The sequence below is a fragment of the Toxotes jaculatrix genome, chromosome 2 (assembly GCF_017976425.1).
Source record: "Toxotes jaculatrix isolate fToxJac2 chromosome 2, fToxJac2.pri, whole genome shotgun sequence".
Classification (NCBI taxonomy): Eukaryota; Metazoa; Chordata; class Actinopteri; family Toxotidae; genus Toxotes; species Toxotes jaculatrix.
The window spans coordinates 11,265,812-11,291,600 of NC_054395.1; the positions used below are offsets into that span (position 1 = coordinate 11,265,812).

Sequence of the window (25,789 nt, forward strand, 5' to 3'; positions counted from 1 at the left end):
CTTTTTGACCATGTTTCATTCTTTTTTCAATAAAATAAATATTAAAAAATACATGCTAGTGGACTTTTAAGCTGATACATCGAACTTAGTTGCATTAGCAAGAGTTACAGAGCAACCTAGTCATTCATATGAAGTTGTATTTCTGGTCACCTGATGAATTCTCATTCTTTTAGTTCTGTTTCTGGTCTGTACCGACTCCTGGGGGAAATATCTGGCTCTTTCACTGCTAATTGCTCCACTATGTTCACTAGATAGGCCTGAGAGCTAAACGATAAGATGAAAATCATCAGAAAACTCCTTAAAACTGACAGTAGCTGCAGATTTGAGTGATAATTCTCTGTGGGTTCATCTCTCAATACTTTTCACTCAAACTCAGATGTGAACATTGTGTTGGCAGCAGAGGAAAAGTCAGCAGATCGCCAAACAGCTAAAAATCAGAGCCAACACAACCGTTGTTTGTTTTTATGTATTTGTCTTTTATTTATTTTTCCTGATTGAAATGTATTGTAAGGTCATAATTTGTCATTCATCACATTACATGGCATGATGCACCAGGTCTACTACACCCATTTACAGGAGGAATACACGGAAACATACACAAGGTTTTACAATGGGGAAACAGGAAATTTAGCTCATTGCACTTACAACAGTGAATGGAACACTTTGTAGTCATTTTTAGGCTCTCGACCTTTTTCTGTGTTATATTTTCATCCTCTTTTCATCATTCAGTTGGGTTATGTTTTTTTTTTTTTTTTTTTTTTTTAATTTTTCACATCTCCACTGCCAAATTCTCTCTCTCTCTCTCTCTCTCTCTCTCACCATCTCCAAATAAAATTTTCCATCCACCCCAAAAATTACATGGATGCCAGAATATTTTTCCCTTTTTTTTTGTTTTTGATGTCATCTCATTTTACAAACACAACATGTATAGAAACTCCACACAGACCAATATGTTTTTGTTATTTTTTTTCATATCCGAATACAACTTTTTTATGAGTTTTAAACAGTCTGCACGAGCCAGCCACATACGTACACAATGCAATTTTTGTAATTTATTATTCAAATCAACAACTGCTCTTGTTTGTTATGTAGGTTTCATTGTTTTTATACACAAAAAGCACAAGTTCAGGCAGGGAGGTTCAGGCTTGCATACGCTCCGGCTCGTGTCGCCGTGTAGCCGTGTGCAAAGGCCTCTCTCGTGCCCGTGTGCCTGTGCGTGTGTTTGTCTGTGAGTGTTTGTTGTGGTATGTTAGCATTTACATGTTGGACAGAACACGTCCTTCATGGCATTTACATGTCATTGTTGTTTGTTCAAAGCAGACTGGTCGGTTCTCATCTGGTATTTACACTGGAAAGAAGATGGCAGCCTGTGAGGTGGGAGGTCAAAGAGGTTCAGACGGTTAAGGGACGGGTGGAGGGAGGTGTCCGGGTCATGCACTTGTAATTTTACTTGATGATGATGATTCATTACAGGTGAAGGATGAATAAAACGCTCCCTGATGGTTTTACAGTGAAAGATGGACTTGGTAGCTTTTCTCTTTTGTTTGTTTCAGCATTCTTGCTCTCTTTTTACAACCTCTCACCTATGAAACACTTACTTTTCATATATTTGTATATATATATATGTACATATACATATGTACATATATATATTTATATTGTATTGGTTTTAAACTCTTTCTCCGGTCCTGCTATACGCTGACTGTCTGCACGACCAACAGCAAGAGCAGTGGTGACAGTTACTACATTACGCACTGTACAACCACTGTATGCTGCCTTTTGGTTGAGAACATATACACACACAGTCCGGATTTTCCAAAAACGTTCTAAGCTGCATTTAAATAAAGTCAAGACAAAGGAATCGTTCTTAACTCTTGTGGCGCCGAAGGTTTGTCATTTGCCACCGGATTGTCTGTGCATAAATGCATCCTTATTGCTGAGACTCTTGATGTCATATTCAAAGTCAAGCCTTTCGAGATCTTATTTCTTTTAAAACAGAGACCCGGTGGGAATAACCTCTGTTGGCTTCATGTCTGTAAATGTGACCCTTTGTGTTCTATTGCAAACTAATAAACTTTGAAAGTTGTTTACTCATGAAAACTAGTGCCTGGTTTGAAGTTAGTTAATATCTTGATTTGGAACACAACTCTTAACAGTTTTATCTTTTATTATTGTCTATATTTTGTGCTTCAAAACACCTCTGGAAAAACCCGACTGTGGCTTGGAGATTTTGCCCACTGATGATTGCTGTGGTCTGACCTGAAGTCCATTGCGTTCCTGGATATAGACAGACACCATGCAGAGTATAGACAGAGACCACGACTGGCTAGAGGGCAGTAACAGGATGGCTTTCTTCACTGATCAGTATTGTAGTATAAAAGCCCTTGCTGCTATGCATATTTAAGTCACCTTCAGTAGCTGTATTCACACTGGAGCAAAAAAAAAAAAGTGACATTTCAACATGTTTTGACACAGATCTTGTTACTTATGTGTTACTGACTCTGTCATTCAAATATTAGTGTCCCACAGGAAGGTCACATCTGTGCCATAAAGTGTTGAAAAAGTGTTGATTTTTTTTTTTGCGCCTGTATAAATCCAGCTGTTATTTTCTACTGTCTTTTCAACATCTCCATCGCGATGCTGCATTTAGTGTGTGCTTTCCTGAGGCAAAAGTGATTGAGGAACATGTTATTGAACATTCTGGGGTTTTTTTTTTGTTTGTTTTTTGTTTTTTACAAACTTCCCAAAACATATGACTTACAATAGAGGAAGTTGGTATTAATTTGGGTAACTTTAAACTCTCTCTCACATTATTTGTTCTGCTTTGACAGTGTTTAATTTTGAGCTTCTGTGGTGAAGTCGGTGATCTGGTGGCAGTGTGCCTGTGAAGGGATGTTTGTTTGGGCCACGTGCACCTGATGTGCAACTTAACAGACCAAAGAGAAACGACCAGATCCAAACAAAACCAGAATAATCAGACTCTTTGAAGTGGGGTTAACTCTAACAAGGTTTAAGACCTGTAGTCTTGTACATAAAGAAAGTTGAGGGAAAATTATGGACGTAGATTTTAAAAGTTTTTAGATCTTAAAAACAACCAATCACTTGATAGCACATTGTTATTTCTTCTGATAAACAAGAGCCAGAAAAGGACTTTTTTTTAAAGCAATCAATCTGAGTTTCGGAGCTAAAATAAACAAGATGACAACATTTTTCTGTTGAGCCAGACTGAAAAACAGAACATCAATGAATAAGATTTTTCAGATAGGGATTTGGAACAATCTGATTATTTTCCAGTGATAGATAACATCTGTATAAACATAAAGTATCGCTCTGTATGTCTTTAGATTTCAAACCTAAATCTCTCTTCTTTCTTACATCCCAGCTTTCTATCCCCTTTACGTATGATAAAATAAATTCTTACATAGATAAATCATCTGATAAATGTCTCACAAAAAATATATAATAACCTCTTTTACACAGTACCAGAGACTCCAAAGGCTGTGCTCAAATAAAGTAGTAAAGGAGTGGGGGAGTAATGGGATGTTTTCATACTGCACAAACCACTTTTAAAATCTGAATCTTCATAAATAGCTTCTTTATAATTTTCTTGTCATACTGTGCTGCTACCAAACTGGCAATTCAAAAAAGACATGGTGTATTTGAAGAAAAGTTTTTTTTTTGTTTGTTTTGTTTCATGAGGTACAGAAATTTTACTTGCCACAGTGTATTTAGCTTATAAATCTTGTCTCTTAGTGGGTCGTGGCAGTGCACCTTTAAACACTCAAACACAAACTCACTCTCACACCAGTTAATTCAGTTTAGGAATGCCTTGAATAGTGCTTCACTAGCAGCATACAGCAGTATTTTTTAGTCAAATATAATCTATATGTTGTATGTTATTATCTATAATATGTAAATATTTGTATTTGCTTTTTTTTCCTAGGCAAAAAACAACAACAAGTACACATTCAGATTGCTAATTACCATACATTTTGGGCTGTGGTAATCGAACAAAAAAAAAACAAAAAAAAAAAAACGTAACGGGGAGCTTTTCTTCTTCACTCCTCATCAGACACCAACCATTATTAGGAAATATAATGAAATCTGTCTTTGATATATATTCTATATCCATATATCTATATTTTCTCTATATAAATCTGTGAACAACTTTTCCATGTATGCAGTCAAGCCCTGCTTGAAGCAAAACAAAACAAGATGGATGAGACAGCTGTTTGGATGTGTTCATCGCAGCTGGGATCTTTCACTGATCCTGCTCTCTATTCTTTTTTTTTTTTCCATGCAGCAAATGGGGCTACTGCATACTGTGCTGCATCTTTTTTAGGACTTTGTGTTTATTCAGGTTTCTATCAAAACATATAATTTATAAATCGAATAAAACAATTTTATGATAACTTCTTATCAGCTTATAGATTTCTTTACTGGCAAACAATTTCTAGCATTTGATTTATAAATTTTTACTGCATCTCAGTTGAAAATGCAACTGTGCCAGCAACATTGTTATCTCTTCATTCATTGTTTCAAGTTTTGAGGCCACTCTAATTTCCCAGCTGTCGTGAACACACCTTCAGTGAGAAACCATTTGGCTGCAGACACACCCACTTTAAAAGGAGAGGGGACCCTGAACATGCCAGGTTAACACAATACAAAAACCTGTCTTATTATTTCCTAACTTACAGGTGACCTATGTTATACACAAACAATTTCACAGAATCTCCTTATTTTGATCTACGAGGAATGCCAAAACAAAGCACTCTTGACATTTGAATAACTCAGGCATGATAAACAATGATTCGTATGACTTTTTTTTCCCATTTGTGTGTCTCACTTCCCTCTCCTACTCATGCTTCTGTTTTTCCAAATATGATTGATTGCATAGAACGACTGGAGATGAGAGGTCGCCTCTTCTGCCCACCATATTTGTTGTGTTTGAACTCGTGTTTGTCTTGTTTTCTTTTCTTTTCCACATTGGATGATGGTTGTTAAATACACGCATACAGAACCCACACACACATACCTACAAACATTAGGAACAGAACGATATAGAGGTGACTTTGAGGTTTTCTGCGCCGGGCGGCATGCGAAGGTTCCCAGCGAGCGTTCACACAGACAATATACAGCAGAAGTTGGTTCGTTCGTTGGTTTTGCTGAAGGCCTCGTAATGTTTGGCCCAACAGAGTAAGTTTTGAGTACTGGACCGCAGATCCCACAATGCACTGCAGGAGCAACAGCAGGGAGAACACTGACCTGAGAAGTTTCCATGACAACTGACAGTCTGAGAGAGAGGTTTTCAGGGGTTGGGTTACAGGTCTGGACGCCACCACGATAGAAAATGAAACGTTAAAAAAAAGGCGAGTGACTTTGTGACACAACCAAGTGTGTTATTTTTGGTTCCTCAGTCACATGAGTGTTGATTTTTTTTGTTTGTTTTTTTTTGTTTTTTTGACACCATTATCGAGTGTGCTTTCACGTGCGCTGTGCACATTTGACAGAGTGAACACACATGCTGATACACACTGATGTGTAAGGAGCTTGGCGGGGCTTTTTGCAGACTCCCAGTAAATGTCCATCTTGGAGGGTGAGAAGAATCACATCGAAACCCAAACCCCCTTCAAGTGACGACGTCAAGTCCAGTTCTGCCGCGAAGTGTGACTGGTCTGCTTTTCAGTGCCTCTCTGCTGCCCTGCAGTGCTTTCAGATTAGGCTCCAGCTGGCTAATACAAGCAGCTTATCACTCCGATCCACTGATTGGCTGATTGACGACACCAATGTCTCACTGTTGGTTGGAGGAGATGATCTGGGCCGTACCAAACTCGTGGTTTGTAGGTGAGCTCCTGCTCTCTGGTGTATTAGTACAGCAGTAGTCTTGGTGTACTTTTTGTGGTACGCTTAAGTCAGACTTGAGCAGTACATCAGTGGTAAGTTAGACAGACAGAGGCAACACATTTCTATTCCACTTTTAAAATGACACAAGATTGTGCTCTTTACTTTTTTACCTTCTACTCTATTGCTTTTATAATTATTGATAATAAATAAGAGTCAGAAAATTGACAGGGGCTTTGATGAAGGTAACAAAATATTACAAAACTTAAATAAATGAAAAATAATATCACAAACAATTATCAAAAACAAAGTTAATTCAAAAAAATATAAATTAATCTCACTGTGGCCAGTGTTCCAGCTGATATTACTACATAAAAAAGAGTGTGATGAAAATATGTGTTCACAGGATGTCGTAAAAAATATGCCACTTTTAAATTTTTTAAATAAAACATTTAAAAATGATTAAGGCGATATTGGTAACCTGCAACATAAACAACAGGCAAACAACAAAACTAAATTAGAAAGAAAATAGAGAACACAACAAATAACAACCACCTACAACAACATGAGAAATATCTGAGAGCCAAATGTTGTGGAGCGGTTGGAGAAGCACAAGCACTGCAGGTAAATGTTGTTTTAATGGCTTTGTAATGGCTGATAAACAACCCAACCACATACGGCTTCACTCCAAATACCAATTGAACGTTTTCCCTAAAAAACAAAACAAAAAAAACAATAACAACAAAAACAAAACAAAACAAAACAAAGGGATCATCTTATTCCTGTGGCCATGTTCCTGTGTGTTGCTTCGGTAATCTGTCTTCTGTGTTATTATTATTTACTTTGTCTAGCTTAGATTTTTTTCCCAGTGTCTTTATGGCCTCTGTTAAGTAATGATGAACAGTGTGAGGTCTTGGATATAAAGTTCCATGCATTCCAAATTCCTACAATTTTTTTTTTTTAATCCACTATACACTTCTTTAAAGACATGGCAAGTTGAGGGACTAGAAAGAAAGAAGAATCAGCATTCAAGAAACGCAGAGGTGTGAGGAAGAGGGGAAGCAAAAGGTTTTAACAGTTCCAATCTGGAATGTAGATAGAAACAGAGCAAACCGTGGAAAGAAATGCACACCGACATGCGTTCTCTGTGTCGGCTACATCGTTAATCATTGTCTTATTCATTCAATGTGACATTTCCATTACTCAGTTTCCTTCTCGACAGGTGATGTAACAAGAGGTCTTTAGTACCAGAAAAACCTGCAGGACTTCAGTGAGTTTTATTCCATTTTACCCTTTTTTTTTTTTGGTAACTTTGATAAGAGAAAGGAAAGAGGAGAGAGGATGGTTTGTTGCTCTTATTCCTATTTTGAGCACAGGACTGTGAAACCAAGGATCCTAGCATGCCTCCATGCCCATGGTAAAGCTGCCATTTCCTGTACACTGCAGGCAGGAAAAAGCAGCTCTCAAATAAATGGTGGAGTCGTCAGCATATGGGAGTAGATCAGCATTACCCCTCTATTTCCCTTCATTGAAGATGCTGTGTTAAATCCACATGAAAGTCTAAGTTGGTACATGGACTCCATTGGTACTTGTCTTCAACATCTGTGTAGGACTCCAGTGATGTCGACACAGATCCCTCTATTAGCACAGAGAAAGAGCAGCAAAAAACAAACTTGCTTCCTTGAATTCATAGCCATTTTTGGCCCCCAGCTGCTCTTTTGTACTACTACTACAGGATGGTTCTAGGGGCTCCGCAGTAGTTTGGTTTGCGGTCTTTGGCTGGGTATGCTGGATGAACAAGGATAGTCCTTCTGAAGATGGATGTTGGCTTGGAATGATCTGGGGAAAAAAAAACAACAAAGGTAATGTAATCAAAAATATACACATAACCCACTGGTTATGATCTCCATATGTTTGGGTTCATTAAGATGTCTGTAGATTACAGCATCAACAATACAGGCTTTGCATGAAAAGTTTATTCAGTTGGCACACAACCAGAATGACCACCTGCAGCTATTGTCGACCTTGTTTGTAATATCCTGCAATCAGAGATTTTTTTATAAATGATCACCTTATTTAGAAAACAGCAACCGTTATCCTTCCAACATGGAGAGGCAACAACTTATAGATTAGAGGAAAAAAACCTCTCTTGTAACACAGGAGCTTTACAGCTTGTGTGCACTAACCATGGGGTCTAAACCTATGTAATTACTGTCAACACAACTATACACAACTATTGAATTTTTTTGAATGAGAAAAAAAAATAGAAACCACTCTTCTCACATGGAGGTGCTCACTATCTGGAGTTGAAATGATGTAAAAATAAAGCTGGCCACCAGATGGTGAAAAGGCTTAAGAAATGCACTGCTGATCTGAAGTACAAAGGGCTCTCAGTCATCCAGGTCATGAGATATTTGCCATTACTAAGTCAAAGTCATTGGACTTGTACTCTCTGCAATTAATGTGGAACACATTTAAATCTTTGGTAATAGAAACCCATTTATTTTGATTTCCCTCTTAAATAAAAAGGGAGACATATCCCAAGTTGATAATGGGGTTGACAATACCTTGGATCCGCACTCATCTGTTTTAATTAATTTTGTTTGAACCAGTATTTGTAACATTTGTTTCATAAGAGTTACATAACTTAATTGTATGAATATATTTGTTCACTACTGCTTTCACAGGAAAAGCAATGGTGAATTGCAGTGAAAGGTTCTTGCAGAACAAAACCAATCATCTTAGACTTTAGCATGTAGACCTGACAAAGACCATTGTTGAAACAAAATATTTTCTGTTCTTTAATAAAACTGTCAGTGCCACGGATTTGTGTAGAGAAAGCTCACAGCAGGCTGGTACCTTTCTTCCATCAAGCATTTCTTTGTGCATCTGCATCTGTTCTATGTATTTCATTTATTCAATAGAGAAAAATTCTACTCTCAGATCTTCCTACACCCAACTGCAAGTTTTTTGTTTTGGCTGTTTTAAAAATATTCTTCACGTTTTATTTTTTAGTGAGTATTTCCAGCATGAACCAGCTGGAACCAGGCAGCGGGAGAACAAGGCCAGAGATATTCCTAACGTCCCCACCATGTCAGCCTGTGCTGACACAGCACTTGTCAACATAATGGGCAGGATGCATGTTAAAAAACACAGGAGTGAAGTCTCTTGTATAATATGGCACTTCGAATTTGCTTCACAACTCTGAGGTAGAGGCCAGCTAGTAGTGTTCAATCTTCTTTGCCTTAATGTTTGTTCAACAGTGACTTGGCTGTGCTTCTGCAACCAGCACAATGTCTTTTCCATTCAGCTTCTGCTTCTGATCACAAGCCTCCTCCTACCTCAGGCTAGCAGGGCAAACAGAACAAAAGAGCAATTCAGTGTATTTATAGACACTGCAGTAATTAGCCCCAATGCAAAACACCTATGCACCCAAGACAGGCTACACCTGTGGCCACTGTGGCATCCAGTGACTCCATTTCAACCCTGTGTCCCACAAATTACATTTAAATGCAAATATTCTGCTTTGAGCAGTAAGATTCAGTGTTCATTGCCAACACAGGAAGAAGCAAGACTAACCTTAAGTAACCTGGACAATCTGCTGGTACACACACACATAAACTACCTGTTTTGTCAGTTTTTAATAATAAATTGTTTCCTAGGAGATAATAAAGTGAATAATATCCAGTGAATGATATAATATAATAAATAATAATGTAAGAAAAAAATGTAGCCTCATTCTTTGCCAAATAAGGTGTCAGACTTTTGAATCTCTGGGAGTCTATACTCGTATTTACAGGTTTTCTTTGTCCCCTTCGTGATATTTTGGTTTCCTGATAGGTCCGGCAGCAACATGATTCCCAAATAGATATATGCATCATTTCAGAATCACTGCCTTCTGGTTTTCTCTCCCCCTTGTGCCTGACCCAGATTAACTGCTCCAAACATGCTGTACATTTCTGTGTCACCCAGCACCAGACTTAATCTGTTCTGGTGAACATGGGCCCTCAAAAAAGGACTGGTATGTACAAACACACACACACAGAGACACACAGTGATGCATGCAAAGATGTATGCATATAAGCATGGACACATAGACATACTAGCTGGTGTGTGCTTTGGTTGTCCACAGACTTTTGGCCATATTTTTTACCCCTCCTCACCCCCCAAAAAAAACCCAAAACAAAGAAAAAACTAAAAGCCACAAATGAGGGAAAAATGAGGGACAAGGACAAGTTGAGAGAGGAAGACATTTCCAGTAGGGGAATGAAAGTTGAAAAGACAGAGAACAAAAAGGGAAGACTGTTCCAGTTATAGAAGGAAAAAAGACAAGACATGCAGAGAGAGCACGTGAATGAGAAAGTGAGATGCTTGACAGAGAAGAGCGCGAGGAGAGACGGCACGAAAGTGAGAAATCGAAAGCAAAAGAAAAGAAAAAAAATCGGTGATGTTTGACAGCAGGGGTAGAGTGTTGGAGGAGAGAGAGAGTTCTCTCTGCAGCAGTCACATGAGGCAGTTAGTCAGCGCATGGCTGCACAGCGCACACAAACGCACACAGTTCAGACTCACAACATTATCTTTTATGGCACATATGCAACATTGTGCACAGCCTGAAATACAACTGAAACATCAACGCCTGCTAGTCCTCCCATGGTGCATCAAACGCTTCAAAACCAACTGTACCAAGGCAAAAGACTGTACTTCAAATAGGGGGAGAAAAAAGAAGCATGTAATAGATTTTCCTAGAGTTGCTGCTTCTATTTTTACTGCCCCAGCTCACATGACACACATCTACATCCTTTTTCAGAGCTGCATGCCATTAAATGAGCTGACATCACAGTTCAGTTCAGTTTCCTAAAAGTCACAACCGCAGCTAATTTGCATCAGGCAAAATGATTTTTATTTGTGTTGAATGTATCATCAAAACGTTCACTATGAACATATTTTATTCACTTCCCTTAAAACACCCTTAACAAAAAAATAAAGCATGATTACCATTTTTTTTGCTTCTCTTCAAGCAACGCAAAGCACTTAGTCAAGGTGAGGGAATGTTTATGGATTTGACTTTTTCAGTATTTATCCGGCACCATGATCTTTCACTAACCTTAGCCTAAACCCAACAACATGTGAGACACACAGCGTGAGCTGTGATCTCCAGCGACATGTGCTGACTGAGGATGATGGAAGAAGAGTTACTTTTTGAAAGACATCCCTCCTGACGTGTTAGACATCTTCAGCATAATGATAAGACAAGTTTTTATTACTAGTTCCAGACAATCACACGTCTCCTGCTCCTGTGTTTTCAGTTTAGTATAATGCAATCACAAAGCCACTTTCATACATTTTCACTTTCAATTGTTCTTCTTGCAGGTTTATATTTAAGCACTGAGGTCTTTAGGTGTCACATCTCAGAAATAATTCTGCTGTGTTGTTATCAAAGTGAAGCTTGAACATTTTTAGATCTTAAATGTTGTCAAAGTGCGGTGCCATCACAGTCAGGGAAACAGATCAGCTGCTCTGATGTTTGTTAGGCTCAGCGTCTCAGGTTGAATGATTAAAGACAAACACTGATTCCAGTTTAGTTTCATTTCTCAGAAGCATTTTATTTTGGTTCTTTGCTTCGTCAAGAGACAAAATGAGCTACAAGCTTGATTCTGATCCTATTTGAAGTTCGATGTTTCATTGTCAATTTAAGCTAATAAGTTAAAATCAGGCAGTGGTTTATAAATCACTGCTGTGCTCTTGGAACAATTCTGACTTTGGCTGATTAGTTTCTGGCCGAGCAGGCTTTTAAACTCACACAACCCAGATGCCAGTGATTTTCAGGAGCAGGCCACAACACAACAGCTGCAACAACACAGAAGCAGCGACAAAAACTGGCTTCAGGCAGCGCTGCAGGAACAGACAACACAGACAGCTCGTCTCCGCACGACAAAAATGGAGATACGGAGATGGAGAATTACAGATATACAACTGTCCCGGAGTGATGAGTAAATTAAAATTTCGCTCTTGTGCTCAAAGAACAAGATTTTTTTTCTAAGGGTGAGATTAATGTTCTGTTTAATATTTTATTTATTTATTTATTTTTTGAAAAGTCAGTGTTGGTGTTTGATCATGTGGTAGATCTTTTTCTGTGATCTACAAAGCTACAAAAACAGCGTTTAGTTTCCAGTAACAGTTTTTTTGTCCTTTCACGTCTATTTTTTAAGCTTTTAGAGTTTAATTCTTCATTTAAAAACAATACAACATGCTGAGTATTCAGGTGTGCTGAGTCATCCCACAAATCCAGTTGCTGCTAAATATCACAAATATCACAGGACCTGGATGATAAACATGACAGTGGGTTTCAGTAGAGAACCATGATGCTTCAAAGTCTGTTTGAATATCTTATTCACCCAGACAGAATATTATATGAAGTCACTTTTGCGGGCCTGCATTATCAGCCTTGGAAAATTAAATAAAATTCACATGGATTATCTAGACAACTTTCTATTGTTGCTGTTCTTGGAATTACAAAGCATATCAAAGTTTAATTCTTCTAAAGTTCATATGTGATGAATATGAACATTTCTGACCTTGTCACCTCTTAGTGGTAGCTTCAAAAACTGTCAAAATGGATAGTACCATGCAGCAACACATGCCACATACAATCAGTATTATCTTGATGGATTAACACAATCCACAAACCAGATCTACAAAATCGAATCTGGACAGTAAAGCTTCACGGCGTGGGTTTCTACAGGTGAACGAGATCTCGATGGGATCAATTAGGCAGATTTAGAAGTAACTTACTGTCTGGCCCGTCAGAGAGAGCAGCGTGTTCTCTCTGTCAGTGTGTGCTCAGGCCTGAGACATGAAGTATCTGGAGGATCCCAGTCCTTGTTGGCTGCAAAGGGAAGCAGCAGAATTTCAGACATGTTTCTCTTAATGGTAACATCCACCCTCTGATACATGGTTGGAAATTATTAGGCCAGACACTGACTCCACTGGGTCCCAGTCTGTCCGCTGGACATGTTTTTAATCACAGGACGCTGAATAAAGTAATACGGACATGGGCACCATTATTTTGGTAGACAATTTGAAAAATGCTTTCCTTTTAATGAGCTGATGAGGGTCACTGCAAGACACTATTAGTCTGGTCTCTGAAAAGGTTATGCTGCGCTCCTGTCATACCAGAGTTATGGTAATTACCAGTTTCTGATTTATTATTAGCGTGCATGTCAAGATCCAAATTTTAATTACAACTGGGAAATTGGAAAAATTGGATTTTTTTTCACTCTCTGATACGTCTGACTTGAAGTTTAATGAAATAAAACTAAACAAACATGGCTGTCTCGTGTCAGCTAAAGTCTGCTGTTCAAGGCAATTAGAGCCACATTTAACTGATATAGTATTATACTGTCAGTGCACAGTAGTGTTTAACCCTCACAACACCAACTCCCTTATAAGATGAAAGTGCTATTAAAAAGGGTGCTATTGAGGGAGAAGAGTCAGTTTTTGCTGCAACCAAACATGGAGTTCAACCACTGCAGCACCTGATTTCAATTATCAGTTCCCCTGGTTGATGTTGAGTTCATTAGTGAAAACAGCTGCTGGATCAAAACCCACAGACTGCTGGCTATACACAGCTCCTGGACTGAAACTGCAGTAGTAGATGAAATTACCTACTAAGATAGACAGTTTGCAGGTTAAGTGAAAATTTAAAAACTTACCAGTATGCTCAGCTCTCCTCTCAGTCCCCCTCCTTTCTCTCTCTCTCCCTCCTTCCTTCCTCTCTCTCTTTTAGTAAAACAAAAGCAGCAGGAACTTCACAGGTTTTTCTGGTACGAGGCCTCATGGCTTCATCAGTTGACATTTACATAGTCCTGCAAATGCATGGGTACATTCAGTCACTTAATATAATATAATATAATATAATATAATATAATATAATATAATATAATATAATATAATATAATATAATATATTGCACCATTGTGATATGTATTCAGCTGTGATAACTTGCTGTGTAAACAAATATCCTGTGTGTCATAGTAGGAATACGCTGTTACTGTCAGTGTTAAAATTTTCCCTTGCACATGCAAAAAAAAAAAGAAACAGACACAGAGAAGAAAACACACAATCACTCAAGACATAGACACACTGCTTCAGGAACACACTGCCTGTTCTGAGTAAACCACTTAAAGCCGCCCACTCTCTGCTGCTGACAAGAGTCAACACACAACACGCTGTAGCTATCTGTCAACATCCCGGTAGACTTTGAACTAGCAGTGATTCTCAGAGATTTATTTTTATACCAAATATCTGAGATGCACTTGTTCACTGAAGTAAAGAGGAAATGTTTCCAGTTTCTCTTTGTACATGAATCATTGACCAAAAACATCCTACTGCCGTCTAATGTTTGCCTTGTATCTTCTGAGAAGCAGAAAAGTGTCAGTCACGCTGTTGGCTACATTTTTATTTAACTCTATCATGACGTTTATTCATGAGATCAGTCCACGTAAAAGACAAAATGAGTTGCATTGCAAACTACTGTTTTCAAGCTGCTTGAGGAAAGCAGTTTGGAATGTAAGAACCTCAGCCACAGCCTTTCCTGTAAAATAAATCAACTTCCAGTTCTCTGTTCTGTTTTCACTGCTGTTCCTTTAAGGACGATCTGTCTTGCTGTCTTGTTGAGATAGAACGAGAGAAGGGAACAAAAAAAGAATACATACCTTAATCTTAGCACCTCAGAAGAAAGAGGTGAATTTCTTGCCAAAACCGGAGATAGCTGGGGGGAAGGTGGACAAGAAAAAGAGGTTAAATAGATGTCAGCTAAGCAGTGTGAAGTGGTGAACTTATTTGTGATGATTGGTTTGCATTCCTAATGATGAGATTGTTTAATTTTTACTGGGCAGCACATGCAATACAAACATTGTAGAGCAAAAGCACTCTAATGAGTTACTTTCAACACAAGAACTTTGTAATGTTTATGCTTTTAAATGTGCTTGGCCATCATTTTGTGTCTCTTTGTAGTTGTTTGATTGACTTTACAAGAAGAATGTTTAACTGTCACTTCAAACAGAGGTTCAGGGGACCCCGTGAGACCTTGGGTCCCTGGGCCTGTGCCAGGTAAGGTAAATATCAAATAAATATGCAGAAGTACCTTTCTCCAACAATTATTGTACTAGTAAGACAGTGATGGTTAACAGTAATAGTTGCTACCTTTTAAACAAAACTGATGTCTTTCATCATATCAAGGTCAGATCACTTTTTTTAAAGTGTGCTGTTTGTGATTTGTTTGTTTGCTGTACCTTCTCCCAGTTTGCCGGCCTGCTCAGCAGCTCCTCCAGGCAGGATCTTGGACAACACGCTGTCTCCCTCCATGCCTGGCTGACCTGCTGCTGCACTGCCAATACCTCCTGGCCTAGGAGCTGCCTTGGAGCCTGGACAGAAAAACAGGGAGGGGAAGAGGAGAGGCGGGAAAAGACACAAGGAGATGAAGAGTCAGTATCTGTGCAGGTTTCTACCTATTTTTTTATTTTTATACAACCACATTTTGGTGTTTCCCACCTACCTACGTACTAGCTGACTGCCTACCTACTCAACAAATTAACCAAATTACTAAATACTAAATTAAATAACTGACCAACTCACTACACAGTGACTTGGCACACTGGGGCTGATTGGGTGCCATGAAGCGAAAACCCCTCCTGTGTATTTTCCACCGTGGGATTATCCGCAGATTAATCTCAGATTAGATGAGACAGCACACATCGGTTACATAATACAGACACAGTGGGGCTGCAGCTGGCAAGACGTGGGAGTGCTGGGAGTCTGTGTTATGTGTGTCTGTGTTTGTGGGTGTGTGTGGGTGTGATGAGTGTACTGTACCTATGCCTGTGAGTGGGGGCTGGGCGGCTTTCGAAGCCATGACGGGCGCTGCCTTTGCTCCAATAGCTGTCGCCGGAGGCGTGTCGATCTTGGCCTGCAGAGAAAGAGGGAGAGAGACAAAGAGAGGGAGAGTATGAGAAAAGTAAAGCAGCAAAAAGTAGCATAAAGCTCATCATTTAGAAACACAAACAGCTCAGTATTTGCCCTCTTTCCACAATAAAACACTGCTAATTGAAGACGGTAGAGGAGAAATGGCTCTCATATGTTCACAAAACTGGGGAAGGACGGGAATGAGAGGGCTATGGGTTCATGGGAGTGAGACGGTGAGAGATAAAGAGAGAGGAAGAGCAGAAGAGATAAAGAAAACAGATAAGAGATGGAGAGACAGACGGAGAAATCCGCTCGTCTTTTGTGTTGTGTTGTGACAGCTCTCTGAATGTTATGAATGATGACTGACTGGATGATGAGTTTCAGCATCGTCAACAGAGTCAACTGTCAATCCGAGGATTCCTGCTGAAAAAAGAGCAGTCATCGTCCTCTCCTTTGACAGAGAGCAGCCGCTGGAGGTCCAACTGGAATTTTACAATAAAAAGAAACATGGTGGATCAAAGTTGTGTTGTAGAATGGTTGGTTATTGTTTTAATTTTTGGGAAACATTTTGGATCAGGGGTCAAATATTTCCTCAGTGCAGTTATATTGTCTAGGCAGTCCTCAGCCAGTTAGTCAAAATGGACCATTAGACAAATGCGCCACACACTTGATATGAGAGCTGTCACCTAGCATAGAGAAACATTTGAGATGCAGGGACAACAACAGTGAACTGATTTGCCAAATGAAACGGTGATTCAAATTCAGATGCCTTCGAGAACAGGGAGACACAGGGAGAGCTGAAAATCAAAAAATTTAAGCCAACATTTCAGCCTGGCATTTGCTGAGACATTTTCTATTGTCATTAATTATTCCTTTTTTTGGCAGAATTTTGTCCTTGGCTGAAGACAACCATGTTGGAAAATGGTTGTTTTTATTTTTCTACATCTTTTTCTTCACTTTTTTATCTTCATGGTGTGAATGTGAAGTTATGCTTTTACTTCTTTATTGAAGACTTTCTTTTGAAACTTTGTAAGAACTAGACTTAATTGCATTTCATCTTGCATTTCACCTGAAGGAACTCTGTCCTCAGACCATCAGATGCAGCTAAAGGGATCTGGAAAATAAAGCTAGCAGATGGACCCTGAGTTACAGTAAGTTTATGGTAACTGTTATTCTCAAGGTCAAGACTTAACTTTCATTAGTTTTTGCACTGAAATCTGCTGTTGTTGTCAGTTAAATTTGTACTTAAGCTCTTTAATTGTACTAAGCAGTAGAAAAGGTAGTAAATGAATAAAGTGACAGAGTGAGAGTTTTTTTGTTTTAATACCCAGTAAACATTTACAAATGTTGCCACTGTAGATGTCCCACATTTTCCCACATCCTCGCCTCACCTCATCTCTTTCTCTGAGTGGACTGGTTTGGAAATGTTGGTATGTGCTGAGTCATTGTGAGCTGTTTGAAAAAGCTCTGTGTGTTGCTGTGTTTCTTTCCTGCGCCGCCCTCAACATCTAAGGACTGAACTACAGTGGCTACGGCTGCTGCTCTCACAGAGAGTAACTTCAGGAAAGATGGAGACCAGATCTTCTCTGATACCCATCAGTATAACAGTTAGTGCCATCTGAACACAGGAAATATGGCTCATTTCTCCCATTTTTATGTTCTTATTTTGCGTCTTCTGTTTTCTGTAAAGCTCTTTGTTTCACTTCAGTTCTAAATAAACTTGACTTGACAGACTCTCAGCCGATGCCAAATAATCACACAAAATATTCTGTATTTATTTCCCACCGACTCTAGTTTAGCCGCAGCAAAACAGAGGTGATGCATTATGATGCACAGTACAGCATACAGCATTTCATTATTTACAGTCACTTAATCAATGCTTTTAATTACACAATGGACCTAACATAAGCGTGTAAGTGAATGAGTTTGCAGACTGAATAATAATCATATGACAAACTCCATTTGCTGTTTATGGCTTCCTGTCAGAGCTATTCCACAGCGCAGCTTTTAGAATAATTTCCAAGACAAATTCCTGCATAATTTGATATCAGACCATATGAATTATTTCAATTTGCTTTCCCACTGATAGTACAACAATGCAGCAATATGAAAATCATGAATGCCTTTCAGCCGTGAAAGCACGTCATGAATAATTTGGGATATTCATAATCAACAATGTAACAGTGGCTTTGTCAACTTCTCTGGCAACACATTTGTATATTTATTATAAACAGACTAAATTCAGGAAGAGAATCGTTGAACTATATGAGTTTTCGTGTTAAATGCCATAACCAGATTTTTAGACTTCAATAGCAAATAGATTTACATGGATTTATGATTATGGAGTAAATGCAGGGTGGAATAGATTTTTTGCAGGGAGACATTTTGAGTGCCAATTTCTTGAGTGTCTCGCAGACAGTGAATCAGCTACACTGAGTTATCAGCTGCCTCTGTGTTAATCACAGTGTTAGATATGGCTTGCCAACAGAGGCACAGCAGAATTTAAATAAACCAAATGAACTGGGAGGAGATGGATCAGCTCTTTTATCTAGGATTGTGAAGGGATGAGGGAAAGCCAGTGATGAGGGTCAAAACTGGCTGAGAAATAGGTTTGTTACGTCCAGATGACAAAATATTAAAAGACAGTTTTGTCGCGATTATGAAATAGTACTTTTGTGACCTCAGGAAACAAAGAAAACAAGCTTGTTATGTGAAGATCGAAAAGTAAAGTTTTCGTGACAGAAAACCAAAATTAAAATGCCCTCTCTGAGCCTCCACAGAGAGGAATGGGTGTGTGTGAGAGAAATATGCTTTAAACTGCTTTATCTGAGGCACATTAGATCTTCAAGACATCATCACAAACAGGGTAGGTATATAAAGCATATGCCTCTTCTTTCACATCAATCACAAGACCAGGCAATGAAGGAAAAAATAACTGTAGATCTGATCTGAATGCATTTTCAGAAATGCCACTGAACTGCATTTTAACACTGCTGACAGCTATGTGTTGTTATTTTTGTTCGAACAAAAATAACCTCATCCTATATATCACAATCATACCATATCTTTATCACATCAATTTCTCTCTACAAATCTTCCCTCTCTGTGCTCACCATGGTGACTGGTGTGGTTCCTGCTGGACCTGTCTGCCTGGCCTGCCCCATGGGTCCACCTGCTGGTCCCATCGGCCCTGGCTTGGCCTGCCCCTGCCCCATGCCCATGCCTTGACCCTGGGTTGGGGTCTGCTGCTGAGGTCCAGTAGTCGCTGCGGCCCCAGGCTGCCCTGGCCTGGCCGTTGATGTCTGGGCTTGCTGCTGGAGCTGGGTCCTCTGTCCTGGACCCCCATCTGTCTGGGAACCCGGACCGCCTTGTCGGCCTGAGCCTGTAGGCCCGCCTGGGGGGCCCTGAGCCCGTGCAGAGCTGCTGCCAGACCTGGAGGAGCCTGAATGGAGGAAGGGATAGTAGAACTTTTATTTTCAGATTTTAAGAAAAGTTTGGACTCATTGTTCTAAAATTGTCTCATCTTATCACAAGAACTTTAAAAAAGGTTCAGCTTTTGTACGGCAAAGCTCCAATTCACTCATTAAGAAAATGCAGTATTTATTTTACAGTAAGGGTTCCTTATTATTATAAGTTTTAGCTTTTATTAGATTGTATACAATAACCATTGACAGGAGAAGCAAGAATGAAAGAGAGAATGACACACGACAAAAGTTGTGAGCAAAGATCAAACCAATGATTTAATGAGTTCACTGCTAAGAACACAGCTGCTGTGGTGCTCTGGGAGAAAATGTTTCCTTCGAGAAGTTACGCTTGATATAGATGATTAAAAACTGCCAATCCCTGAGGGGGCAGTTGATTGTAAAAGGGCATCAAACTCAGTCTGAACAAGCGGAGATATTAAATATCCACAGATCTAAATAAGAAATTCAGAGGGATCTTATCTAACTCATTATTGCTCCAGTAATAATTTGAGGGCCTACTGTAGTAAACTTTAGGAAACTTAGTTTAAGTCTGTGGGATACATTTATAGAGTGGTCACTTCATTCATTCAAGGTCTTAGGTATCAGGGGTGACTCAACAATGCACGAGCAGCATTATAAGAGAAGGTTTTGAACTAAAAGGTCAAAAATGAAAATTAGAAACATGCCTCTTACTTGTAAGGTCAAAGACATAAAATGTATTTTAAATTAAGAAATTTTGGCACCACTAGTTATTCTGGACAAGTGCCAGACCACCTACACTGGGCAGAATCTGAAAGAGGTCTAATATTGCTCTAGTCATAAAATTGAATGAGCAAATGACTTTTGGATAATGTATCTTTTACTACTTCTTCAGTGTATTCCAGATGCCCAAATGACATCTATTGTATAATATATAGTCTTATACCTTTATTTTGAAGTCATTAAAGAGATCATCAATCAGTCAGCCAAATGAGCCAACAAACAATTAGTTGGGTAAGTCGGTACTGCAGAATGGCTTGAGATTTACTTGAACTGAAGGACTATAAATATAGGTTAATGTCTACACTGAAAGTGCAAATGAAACCTAACATAATGCTGCTTTATGTCTGGTGTAAAGGTGTGTACCTGGCGGTTGGCCCTGCATGTCCACTGGCTGCTGGGACTTGCTGCGTGAGGACCGGTGTGGGTCCCCCTGTCTGGAGGAGCGCTGGCCATGGTGGTGCCCAGATGGATCCCGCGAGTAGTCTGAAGAGTGGTACCCCCCAGATCTTGACTCACCACGCCTTCCTGAAGATGAAGATCGGCCTGAAGGGTCGTGCCTCATTGATGGGTCTTTGGGGTGCCCCTTAGATGACCTTGAGGACCTTGGCTCATCTGAATGACGTGATGAGGACGAGTGTCGACTGGAGCTGCCGTGATGCCGATGGTCACGGGATGAAGAGTGGCGCCCTCCGTGGCCATACTCATCCTGGGGCCACAGGTCCTCCTCAGGAGGCTCATCATAATCATGATAGGTGTGTTTGACACCATGCCGACTTCTCCCAGATGAGTGGCTGCTGCCGTAGTGTCGAGAACTGGAGCGTGGCTTCTCAAACCAGTCAGTTTCTTCCTGGCCCAGATGGTAGGCTTTGGAAACCGAGAGCAGATCACAGTCAATCTCCATGTCGTTTGGAGACAGCGGCATGCAGGCTGAGAGAAGGAAGGAGGCAGGAAGAAGAAGACCAACCGCATGCAAAAGAAAAGAACAGGAGGGAGAAGACACAGAAAGAAAGGCAGAAAATAAAAATAAAAATTTTACATCCATGCAGAGTACACTTCACCTCGTCTTCACACATTACAAGACAATATAAACAGGATAAAACAAACACTGCAAAACTGTCCATTTTGGCCGTTGTTTTTGTGCTCAAATTTTCCAAATCTAAAGCCAGTGACAAGGAAGAAAATATATATAAACAACTGCCCTGAAAAGAGCAATCTTCTTCCTTTTATATTCTTGATGTTATGAGTATGGTTTAATTATTGTAGTGAGACAATAATACTAGCCCTTGTTACAAAAAAAACCCCTTAAATATAGAAGAGGTTGTGAGGGACTGTTTTGCAGTGTAGACAAATAATACATAAATCAAAACACAATAAACAAAACATCAATGCCAAAGACATAAAGATGAAACCCTGTAAAGAAAACACAATGCATCTGTGTCGTGCAAAGAAGACCTTTCAAGTGAATCAGAGTGTAGCGAAGGAAGAAAACGACCACGCCGAAGAACCATGCGAATATTGGACAGACAGACGACTGGATGAACAGGCGGAAGGACGGACAGGCAGGCAGACAGACAGACAGCAGTCCACTGATAAGAGAGCTCCAAGTGACTCAGGAAGAAGAAAACATCAGCATGCAACGACTATCTGTCTTTCTTTTTCTTTCTCTTTCTCATTGCTAAGCCTAGCCTCTGGGTGGGTGGGGGACGTTTAGATAAACGGTGGGGGCAGTAGTAGGTAGTGAGACTGTGTGGGCATTCAGTTCCCACAATTACCTTCGCTGTCTGACACAGCGCAATGATAATCGTCTATTATGTATGTATCATCCGATTTGTAGACATGTGTCCGAGGAAGGTCCCGTATGTGGTCTTGTACGTCTGGCAGCGAGTGGCTGGAACCATATTGGCCATAATAGTAATGATATCTACTGCTGCGACTGTCGTACGGGTCGTGACCTAAGCTTGATGATCGGCCAGAACCCATGAACCTTCCCAGGGGACTGAGTGGACTCTCCTCTTCAGAGTACTGCCGGGTTGGGTGGCGCCCTTGGCTGTAGCCAGATCTGTAGGAACGATCGTCCCTCTCATAGGATCGGCTGCGATACCCAGGGTAGTCCCTGGCTGAGATCTTGTCCATGCCGTAGCCGGTGGAACGGGAGCGGCCGGTGGAGGTGTAGTAAATCCGATCATCCTCCTCCACCATTGAACCATAGTATCGACTACCATGACTGGTGCCACTGCTGCTCTCATAAGCACTCCTCTTAAAGCCGTAATCCTCAATCAGCTGGCGCCCTCGAATGTGGGAGGAAGGGTAAGCCCCACCTGTTGCTGAGGAATAGGAGGCCAGGTCTGCCTCCACATCCCGAGCCTCCTCAATGGGGGAAAACTTGGAGATTTTTTGCTCCATACTCCCCAGTTTCCTGTGCTTGCTGCGCTTGGAAGACATGACAGCAGGAGCCAGAAGGCTTCTGGAGGATGGCGAAGGTTTCTGTACCCCAGAGCGGATGCTGCCATGTTTGTAGTCGTAGTCATAGTAATAGGGGGATCCCCCACCCATGCTAGCGCTCACGCTGCTGCTGCTGCCCCCTAGAGGTCCGTGCCTGTAGCTGCTCTTACCCCTGCCATGGTGGTCGTACAGCTCTTCCTGCATCGCTGCTTCCTCCTCGGGTGCCCTGCCATACGAGGAGCTGCCAGTTCCCCCACGCGTCGTGCTGCCAATGGTGCTGCTGTGGCCATGGATATCGCCCGGGTAACGCCCACTGCCGCCATGATGCATCATGTCCACTGTCGTCGTGCCCAGCCCGTCTTTTGCCGTCAGCTCGCTTACGTCGTCAATCATCATGTAGTTCCTTGGGATGTTTTGCTCTAAGCCAGGAGCCCCATACATCCCATCTGCTGTGCTGTAGGTTGAGGGACTGTCTACAGAGTGCCCATAAGCATTGGAAACTGTAGAAGTGTAATGTCCGTAAGAGCTGGCTGTGGTGGTGGTGTAGCCATAAGTATTAGCAGTGGTTGTGGTATATTGGCCATATGAGCTAGCTGATGTTGAAGTATACTGCCCATAAGAGCTAGGTGGCATGGTAGAGTACCCACCGTAGCTGCTGGACACTGGTGCTGAGCCATAGGGCCCATAGGAGCTGGCCATGGTTGTTGTTCCAGAGTACTGACCATAAGAGGGGGCTGAACTGGAATAAGAAGCATCCTGGGCCGTGGTGGTGACCATGACTGTGGGGTTGCTGATCGTCTCGTAGTTGGTGGGCATCTTGTGCTCCAGATCGGCTAACGAAGTCTGCCTGGGTCTTCCAGGGTGGACTGTCAGGATATCGGCTTGGGGCTGCCCAGGGTATGGAGTGGTCTGGCTGGGGTAGGAAGACACAGCGCTGGGATAAGGTGAGCTGTGGGTGGGGTATGGGGGCTGACCAGGTGGTGCAGGCCCAAAACCTGTATGTCCTGGCTGGGGCTGAGGCTGAGGTGCAGCTGGTAACCCCATGTCTGTCTGGGGGTATGGGGGCTGAGTTTGGGGGTAGGTATGGGAAGGATAGGAGGTTTGAGACTGATAAGAAGGTCCGGGAGGGGGCATGTGGCTCTGGAGGGGTGTGGGCTGTGGCAGTGCCTGGGACTGAGACACTGTTGGATAGGGAGGCTGGTTGAATGTTGAAGACTGGTATGGCACACTTGATTGTTGAGTTGGTGCTGCTGGTTGGCTCTGGGGGTACTGACAGGAGAGGAAGGACGAAGTGGGCGGGTACTGGGCTGCCGTGTTGAGATCACTGGTGAACTGGCTGAGAGGGGCGGTGCTTGGCCTCGTTGTCAGTAGCCCATTGGTCTCATGTGATGCAGCTGCAGCTGCTAAACGTAGGTTATTCAACTCACTATCAGACATATAGTCCCTTGTGTCCCCCATACACCTCAGGTAGGCAATATCCCTCCTCTCCCTCTCCTTGACCAGTGTCTCTTTCCTTTGGTGGATCCCCAGCTCTAGGTATCTCAGTTTAGCATCAATCTCTTTCTCTTCCTCCTCCAGTTCAGCCTGTTGCTTTCTCAGCTTGGTCGACTCTTGCTCAACGGCCTTCAGCTCATGGGTGAGGTCTTTGAGGAGGCTGGCTTTAGCTGCCAGGCCGGATCGGGAGCTGGGCTTGAGGCTGGGCACGGAGGGCAGGTAGACCTGTTGAAGGGCAGGCGTCATCATGGGCAGATGAGCTGATGTAGTAGTCTCCTCTGGAGGAGGGCTGGGCAGGGTTCGCTTGACCTTACGGAGCAGTGAGCTCTGCTGTAGGGCTGCCAGCTGGAGAGAGAGAGACAGGGTGGGAGGGATGGGAAAGCAGACAAAGAGGCATGGAAAAAGGGGATTGGAGAGATAAAACAGAAGAACAGAGGAGTAGAGAGGGAATAATATGATAACAGTGAGTGAAGTCAAATGGAGAAATGGGAAAGAGGGTAGGGTGAGGGAAGGTGTAGAGTGTCAAAACAAAATGAAGGTGTGAGATGAACAGGGATCATGGGAGGGCAAGAGACAAAAGATGTGAATGAATAAGGACAGAGACAGGATTAAAGAGAGTGAAGGATGAAGAGAGAGCGGGTGGACAAATAATGGGCATAATAGAGAAGGATGAGAGAGAAATTAGAGTAGAAGGAAGTCAGCAGAGGTAAAAACCGATGTAGGCAACAGGTCAGGTGAAAGAGGAAATAAAGAGAAAGGGGTAGAAAAAAAGGATATGTGGTAGAGGGAGATCGATAGAGAGTAACAGTGGGGCAATGAGATGAACAGAAAAGGAGGAAGAGGAGAGAGGAAAACTCAAATAGAAAAAGGTCAAGGAACAGAAGAAACAAGGAGAGGACGCAACGACAGGGATATACAAGGGAGACAAAGGAGACATATAGACACAGAGACAAGGACAACAGGAAACAAGGGTGGAGTTTGTGTTAGAAGACATACAAGAACATTAAAATTAGTGGCAATAATGGTGCAGTATTCCATGAATCAGTCGAGTAAATGTAGTGAAAACAATTTAAATCATTTGGAAGATTTTTCAGTGAGTTGTTGCTTTAAGGATTTTGTGATTCAGTGGTTAACATTTTAAACACAAGTCTCAGTTCCATAATAAGAAAGGGTCAGTATATGTTTTTTTTTTTTACACACATACAACTTTATACAACGTAATGCAATTTTACATTTTGAACATTTTACAATTTACATTTTTTTTTTATAATTAGAGGGATGCAAAGGGAATGACCAGACCAATTCATTTTTAAGGCTGTGGTCACTGCCTTAAGGGTGTAAGACTGTATTGTGGAACAACAAATGAATTGTGATATGTGACATTTGTATTTATATAATAGTTTAGCTAAACAGTTATGGATTAGGAGGCTGGCCAATATGTGGTACATGCTTTTGAGTCAGTATGGTCCTAAACCTGTGAGGAATGTTACTAAGATCTTGTTGAATCCACACCTTGTTGAATTTTGGCTGTCCTGGAGACAAAATGAGGTCAGGTCAACTACTCAGGCAGGTCTATACAATAAAGCACCCACAAAGGCTGTTTTGTGCATTTTCAAAATGTTGAATTAGTTTTCTTGTCTTTGCTAATGAATTATGCTCAAGCTCGTACCTGAGGGTTATTTTGAGCTTTTAAACTTTAAAATGTGTCCGACAATTATTTTAGTTGTATATTCTGACTGTACAATATGGATCTAAAATAGACAATATAAATCAATGTTTTCCCTTAGCTAATCAAAATTGTCAGTGACATAAATAAACATAAA

At 41.0% G+C, this 25,789-nt stretch overlaps 1 protein-coding gene across 1 annotated transcript in view; it reads right to left on the bottom strand.

Annotated features, from left to right (window-relative positions):
• Positions 1 to 7,449: 7,449 nt before the first annotated feature.
• Positions 7,450 to 25,789, bottom strand: part of bsna (bassoon presynaptic cytomatrix protein a) — a 106,278-nt gene continuing 87,938 nt past the window's right edge. Inside the window, exons 10-18 of the mRNA XM_041054804.1 lie at positions 21,803 to 24,311; positions 20,394 to 20,894; positions 18,918 to 19,246; positions 15,715 to 15,808; positions 15,135 to 15,266; positions 14,556 to 14,611; positions 13,554 to 13,706; positions 12,634 to 12,727; positions 7,450 to 7,680 (exon numbers count right to left, since the gene is read on the bottom strand). Of these exons, the coding sequence (XP_040910738.1) occupies positions 14,571 to 14,611; positions 15,135 to 15,266; positions 15,715 to 15,808; positions 18,918 to 19,246; positions 20,394 to 20,894; positions 21,803 to 24,311 (3,606 nt within the window). The 3' untranslated portion in view covers positions 7,450 to 7,680; positions 12,634 to 12,727; positions 13,554 to 13,706; positions 14,556 to 14,570. The remainder of the gene's footprint in view (positions 7,681 to 12,633; positions 12,728 to 13,553; positions 13,707 to 14,555; positions 14,612 to 15,134; positions 15,267 to 15,714; positions 15,809 to 18,917; positions 19,247 to 20,393; positions 20,895 to 21,802; positions 24,312 to 25,789) is intronic.